The sequence below is a fragment of the Mastomys coucha genome, unplaced genomic scaffold (genome assembly GCF_008632895.1).
Source record: "Mastomys coucha isolate ucsf_1 unplaced genomic scaffold, UCSF_Mcou_1 pScaffold22, whole genome shotgun sequence".
Lineage (NCBI taxonomy): Eukaryota > Metazoa > Chordata > Mammalia > Rodentia > Muridae > Mastomys > Mastomys coucha.
Genome location: NW_022196905.1, coordinates 196,401,661 through 196,409,182, shown reverse-complemented (window position 1 = coordinate 196,409,182; position 7,522 = coordinate 196,401,661). Strand labels below are relative to the sequence as shown.

At 37.9% G+C, this 7,522-nt stretch overlaps 1 protein-coding gene across 3 annotated transcripts in view; it reads left to right on the top strand.

Moving 5' to 3' along the window:
- The window catches only part of Cep44 (centrosomal protein 44), a 20,159-nt gene extending 18,018 nt beyond the window's left edge, over window positions 1-2,141 (top strand). For 2 of the 3 annotated variants that reach the window (XM_031339846.1, XM_031339845.1), the window contains exons 9-11: window positions 796-920; window positions 1,171-1,208; window positions 1,923-2,141. In XM_031339846.1, the coding sequence (XP_031195706.1) occupies window positions 796-920; window positions 1,171-1,208; window positions 1,923-1,965 (206 nt within the window). In that variant the 3' untranslated portion in view covers window positions 1,966-2,141. The remainder of the gene's footprint in view (window positions 1-795; window positions 921-1,170; window positions 1,209-1,922) is intronic. The other variant, XM_031339847.1, reaches the window with a different exon arrangement.
- The last annotated feature ends 5,381 nt before the right edge of the window (window positions 2,142-7,522 follow it).

The window sequence follows — 7,522 nt, the reverse complement described above, 5'->3', positions numbered from 1 at the left end:
ATATATTTATATTGTTTATTGTTTATTATATGATATGTTATATGGTATGTTTTATATTTTATATAATGTATAAAAGTATATGTGTAAATGTACATATTATATTTATATGTAATGTATATATTAGTCAGTTTTTATAATAATTGCCACTAGCCACAAACCAAAGAGCAATTTTAAATTTACTTCAACTTTGCTATAATAAAGCATTGTGAAAAATCTCAGTATTCAATTGTTATAGATGTCACCATTTTAAGAAAGGAACACATCAGTAGGTAGTTTATATTTACTTTTAAAAATATATTAATTCATGTATCTTATGTATATGAGTGCTCGATCTTCATGCACATCAGAATAGGGACTCAGATCCCATTACAGATGATTATGAGCTATCATGTGATTGCCATGAATTGAACTCATGTCATGAAGTCATGTCATGAAGTGCTGAGCATCTCTCTAGTCCCAAGTAGTTTATAGTTTAAATTACTAACATTCCTATTTACTTAAAGTGATTCATATCATGATAAAGGTAAAATGATTTTGGATTTTGGGGGATCAGAGGGAGACAAGGCTTTTTTATATTGCTTAGATCAGCCATGAACTCATGATTCTCAGCTTCCTAAGTATATGTGATTACAGGCATGCACCATAGAGCCCAAATGTATTCTAAATAAGAATAAAAAGTATGAAAAACTCATTTTATCTATACTAAGTAACCATTTTACATTAATTTATTTTATTTGTAAATATTTGGCTCCTCTGTATAATAGAAAGATATCCTAAAATATAATTTCTTCACAGATAAAAACTACAGTGTGGGAGGACCAGCAAGTAACTATCGCTCGTCTGGCTGTAGTACAGTATCGTTGGAAACAGCGCCCAGGAGCTCCACTATTAATTATTGTGTCTTGAGAGAATTTTCAGAGGTAAGAGAGGCTGTCAACTGCTTAGATGATTTCTAAGGTTGAGAAGAAACAAGTATTATTTTTAGTATATACTAGTAGGGAATAGTGTTGGCAAGAAAATGGAGAATTACAAATTTAATCGCTCAAGGGATCTTTGTGTCTAGAGTCACTTTATGCAGTGTTTCACAGTGTGTTTTCTATATCCATGGTCTGTCTTTGAGGATTGTTTACTTTGAGAAATTGCCTAAATTTGTTGCTTTTTAAATTAAAGGAAACAACTATCCAGAAAATGGAAAGGATGAAAAAAATGTAAGTAACAGAGAGGGCGAGAGAAACCATTGCTCTGTAGGAGCTGCCCTGGAGTGCGGTGTGCACAGACTGTGCGTGTGTGTTTACACCTTGAAGTCTCAGTCGGCTGTGGCATTTCCTTCAGACTCAGTGGATCATAGCTCTGCTTCCAGTTGTATGTGTGTGAGATGAGTCATTGTGTTGGTTTCCAGCAAATGGTGTCACACACTCTTCAGGGTTAAGTATACTTACAGAGGGCAGAGATGTTTTGGTTGATAATTAACTCACTTTTTTCTACTTGTGATAATTGATTTACCAAACCTTGTGAGCATGTAGCAGGATGGCTAGGAGATATCTTCAGTTTTAGTCCTGCTGGTCTTAGGGCGCTGTTGATGAAGGAGCACAGTGCTGATGCTTCCACTGGGGACAAGTGGCGCTGCATCTAGTTTTGGCAAAGAACAGTGTAAAGGAAATATATGATAAAGTGGTATTACAATATTATGGACCCTACTACCTTAAAAAGTACACAACTCTTTGACATTAGCAAACTTCTAAAACAACTTAGGCTATAAGGATTGACTTAATCATTTTTTCTGTCTTCTATGTACCTGATTAATAGTAATTGTGTGTAAAATAAGAGAAGTTTATCTTAGGGTCAGCAATGTGAATCTAACAAAGTCCTGTCCTCCATGATAAGCCATGCCCTCAGCTAACACAGCATTTGTTCTGTTCCAGGTTTGAAGAGACGGCAGAGTTACTGAAATGCTCGAGTCGCTAACTGTAGAATGTTCTGGATAAACAAACGTTCCTAGGACTTTTGCTACTTATATATATTCTATATTAAGAATTCTGTGTATAATTTTAATATACTATAATTTTTATTAAGGATTTGAATTCTACTTGATATGTGAGTTTTTTTCATTCTTAAATAAATACTTTTAATGTTTTAAGCTATAATTGTGCTGATTTTCTTTTCCAGTTTTCTTGGCAGAACTTTCTGTCTCAGTATATTGCTCTTACAGAGTGAAGTCATTACAGCGAGCTCTGTAGCTGTGTGTGACATTTACTGGCAGTGAGGTAGGTAATGTTTTTGAAAGGATGGGCTGGAAGACCATGGTCTACATCCTGCTGGAAACATTCCAACAGGGACTTGCATATTGTACCCAGGAGGCTCGCGTATGTGCAGTCTTAGTGTATGTGCTGGTGAATAAGTTTTAACACAACGTTAAAATGCTCACTGAAAACCAAACAAATCCAGTTCTTCATGTATAGTCAGTGCTGCTTTATCGCTGCAATGGTGAGAGCAGCCGTCTTCTGTGTGTTTCCTGAGGAGACTGTGCTGGGCATGTGAATATTCTGGTCTGTAACCCGAGGCCGTCAGCACTGACCCACATGCTGGCTGTCCATGTGATGCACTTTCTAATAATGGAAAGTTAACAAGTTTTAAGGAGAGAAAAGGTCTTAAAGTTAAAATGAAAGAAAATCAAAATCACTTAGAAAGTTACTGTGTGACTACCTCTAACTTTGTAAATGAATATGTAGCAATAGTAATTCTGGGTGATAGTCAAAATTATAGGAAGTTATCTTTCCATTTTACATTTTATATCAGTCACCTCATTATACTGTACAATTTTATTTTAATGTTAAGTAGAATATTAAGTTATAACTAGCTAACTTTTGAGGAAAACTTTTTAGTATTCTAATAAATGTTTAACATTTACACTTTTAAACTATAATCTTTTATGTTAGCATTTAAAAGCATACAACCTTGAATTTAGTAACATTTCAAAAAGCATATCTAGAGTTAATGAGTCCTGTTAGCTGTGTTCTTTGAATTTCAAGTACACTTAAGTTTGAAAAATCAAGAGAATTCAATTGTGAAAATGCTGTGCCCCCGTGTGAGAACCAGAATGGACTCACAGCGCCACCTTGTGGTCTCCACGCCGCTTTGCTGGCTTTTAATAAAACAAAACAAATCCTCATAAAACTCTCCTGATTTTTAAAAAAAGAAGATCTTTTCAAGTTTTTTTGTTGAAAGACAGAATAAAATTTCTATCCCTTTGTCTCTATTCACATCTGTTTTCCATCTTTTTTTTGGGTAAGTTAAATTTGAAGTTTTTGCAAATGACAACTTGTCTTTATAATAGGCAGCATTGAGTAGTATCAGAGTAGTACACTGTCTCACTGGGGGGGTGGCAGAAATAATAGCACACTTTGTGAAAGAAATCTTATTAAATAAATCTAAGAGTAATACACCTTGAACTAAATGGATCAAAATAGTCACACAGGAGCTGGGCGGTGGTGGCACACACCTTTAATCCCAGCACTTGGGAGGCAGAGACAGGCAGATTTCTGAGTTCTAGGCCAGCCTGGTCTACAGTGAGTTCCAGGACAGCCAGGGCTACACAGAGAAACCCTGTCTCGAAAAACCAAAAAAAAAGTCACACAGGAGAATCATCGACCCCACAAAGTAGTATGTAAAGAAGGGAGAAGAAAAACCTGGAAATTTGTGTCTTGAAATCAAGAAAGTTCAGATCTATTTTTCTATTTAAATGTCAATGGATATAATTGTGATATTTCAAATATTTGAAAATGTAGCTACATAGATTTGAAGGTCAAATGGTCTTCACTGGAAAAAGGAAATTAATTCTGTCCCTGACCCCACAAAATTCTACAGTGCAAACCTTTAGGCATCCATCCACAGTATGGTTTATACAGTTAACTATTTTTCATGTAGTATCATTATGTTTGAATTTTAAATATATATTGTCTCACTCCAAAGGCCTCACCGCAGACAGTGGCAGTGTCAATAGCACTGTAAGATCCTGTGGTGACCGTAAGCAACCATAGGACCCTGAGGAGGTGACTCCAAGGGCCAGGCAGCTACCATGTCCTTTTTTCTCTCATATCCCATAAATACAAAATGAGCTGATGGGGAATATTTCTAATCTAATAGATGTAAAATGTATAAAATAATAGATATTAGGAAATAAAACATCAGAAACTAGAAATTTGGAACAAATTTTCTTATGGTGTTTTCTAACAACTTAAAAATCAATAAAATCTTAATAAAAACTTATAGTAGTGTTATATAGTTATACTTACCAAGAGACTTACTTTGAAAACAACCTCTAGAATAATAAAGTTTGACTCATTGAAACTGTTGAAGAGATTGAAATAATTATCCTCATTTAGGAAGTGCTTTCTCTCAGGCTGGAAAGATGACTTGGTGATTAAGAACACTGTTCCAGAAACTTGGGTTCACTATCCAGCACCCACATGGCAGCTCACAACTATCTGTAACTCCAGAGCTAGGGGATCCAACAGGGCATTTGATAGTGGTTTGTAATAATAAAAGCATCCCCTTTGGTTAAACTGAAGGTCATGAGAAAGGTGTAATTTCATCGTTTACCCTCAGCTAACTGATTTTCATAGTCTGTCCCTTAAAATTATTACATGTCAGTAGCTTGTTCTGCCCTGGTACAACTGTCCTTTTTTTTTTTTTTTTCCTTATGCTGAGAAGCCAGGAAACAGCTGTGAATGGTCTGGATGAGAACATGCAGAAGTCCTGTAAGGAATGTGTAAGGAAAGTACCAGTCAGGGTTGAAAAGTGACATCAAAGCAAAGGACTTGGTGTGCTGAAGAAGGCAGCCAGCTCTGTCCTGATGTTGTAATGGGAAGTTATAAAGGGGCATACATTCCATATAAAACCTAGAGGCCCTCTTAGGCCTCTCTGCATACAGAGCTCCCTGAAATTGATCAGCACCTGGGGAAGCTTTAAAGGCTAGAAGGACCTTGTCAGTTTTATACACGCTAACACTTTCCTTTTAGCTCAAACAACATTGCAACTTTAATTTTTAAATTTCTAATCCCAGGTTGTCTTTCATTTTCTCGGAGACTGAGTGCAGACTGAGTACAATGGAGCAGAGTAGCGGATAGAGTGGGTAGCATGAAACGTTAAACTGCAAACCCAGAGCTTAACTGCTGGATCACTTGAGCTTCTGGTCTGAAAATGACTGATTTCTCATTAGCAACAGACGCCTGGAAACAGGACAAGGCTGACAGCAGCAGCCCTATTGAGAACACTCAAATTGTCTTTTATTGGGAATTTTTGGAAATCTAGACTTTTGTTGTGATTTTTTAGGGACACTTGTAGGACCAAGGGCTACCCGTGCCTCTTTCCCTCTCAGATGCTCTCAGTTACTAAAGTGAAATTTCTCTTTCCTCTTTTTGGAAGTACCATGTTTGAAGCCAGCCCCTCAGGCATTAGAGAAGTGTCTAGTAATATGTTAACATCCAAGCTCTTTCATTTACATGATGAGCTAAGGTCCTGTTAAGACAGTGAGGCTGACCTTGACCTGTGATTCTTCTGCTATATATTCCCTAGTAGCAAGACTTCTAGGAAAGGACCCCCATGCTTCGTGTGTGTGTGTGTGTGTGTTTATTTGTAGCTGATGAGATTTTTCTGTGTTGCACACATTACTCTCAAATCAGCAACTTACAGATTGGGAAAAAATCCCTACTACCTCCACATCTGATAGAGGGCTAATAGCCAAAATATATAAAGAATATAAGAAGCTAATGTCCAAAAAACCCAATTTAAAAATGGAGTATAGAATTAAACAGACAATTCACAATAGAGGAGAATGGTAAAGAGGCATTTGAAGAAGTGTTCAAAGTCCTTAGTGATCAGGAAAATACATATCAAAACAACCCTGAGATTCCAACTTACACCAATCAGAGGCTAAGATCAAAAATTCAGTTGATACTACAGGCTGGTGAGGATGTGGAGAAAGAGGAACACTTCTCCATTGCTGGTGGGATTGCAAACTGGTACAACCTCTCTGGAAATCAATCTGGAGGTTCTTCAGAAAATTGGAAATAGATCTACCTGAACACTCAGCTATACCACTCTTGGGCATATACCCAAAAGATGCCCCACCATGCCGCAAGGACACAAGTTCCACTATGTTCACTGCAGCCTTGTTTGTGATAGCCAGAAGCTGGAAATAACCCAGAAGTCCCACAGCAGAAGAATGAATACAGAAAATGTGGTTCATTTACACAATGGAATAATAGTCAGCTATTAAAAATGAGGACGTCATGAGTTTTGCAGGCAAATGGATGGAACTCGAAAATATCATCCTGAGTGACATAACTCAGACCCCAAAGGACATGAATGGTATGTACTCTCTTATTAATAAGTGGATATTAGCCAAAAAATTACAGAATACCCAGGACACAATTCACAGAACTCAGAAGTTTAACAACTCAAAGGGCCCAAGTGAGAATGCTTCAATCCCACTTTGGAGGGAGAAGAAAGAGGGAAGAAGCAGGATGGGAGGGGGAGGGAGAGGGGCAGGGGAAAAGGGGACATGAGCAGGTATTGGGGGGAGATGTAACAGGAGTGAAGCCCAAGGGCCAACAGAATGAATGGAAGTATACAACCTCAGGAGGTAGGTGGAAGACCCTCTAGAATCTACCAGAGACCTACCTGGAATGTGAGGTGATGGTCACGACTCAAAGGAAGGGACCTAGATGAAATGCCCTATAGTAGGGAAAGGGAACTTGTATAGTCCACCTCTAGTAGAAAGATAGGGCATCAAGTGGAGGGGTGGGGCTGCCATCCCACAGTCAAAACATCCTCTTGGAGACCGGGGAGAGGGGCAGGTGTGGGTGGGAGGAAAGGCACAATAGGATGAGAAGCTGTGGGAGGGTCGACCCGGAGGGAATAATGACTGGACTCTAAAAAATATTAAAGATAATAAAAAACAAAACCAAACAAACAAAAAAACTGGGCAGTGGGTATCTGTCTGCTTCAGTCTCCTAATAGTATAAGCCTACACTCAACTCACTAAAAAAATTAATTTGATTTTGACTTTTAGGACTAAGGGTTTATGCGACCCAAATGCATAAATGGCTTGAATTGTGTTTTATGGAAGAAGTACTTAAAAAAAAAAAAAACTGGACAGTAGTGGCTCATGCCTTCAATCCCAGCACGCTGGAGGGGCAGAGACAGGTGAATCTCTTTCAGTTGGAGGAGACCCTGGTCTACAAGGACAGCCGAAGGAGTTGACTTAGAAGTTAATGCTCTCTGCTCATGGAGAGGATCCATGTTCAATACCCAGACCCACAGGGTGGCTCACAACTGTCCATAATAGCAGTTCCAGGGGATCTCACACAGCCTTTTGACTTTTGAGGGTACCGGGCATACATGTAATACACATACATGTATTTGGACAAATTATTTATACATACAAAAATAAATGTAAAAAAAGAAAATCATCTAGGAAAGAATAAGCTAGAAGAAGGGGAAATATTTTGTGGCCTTGGTG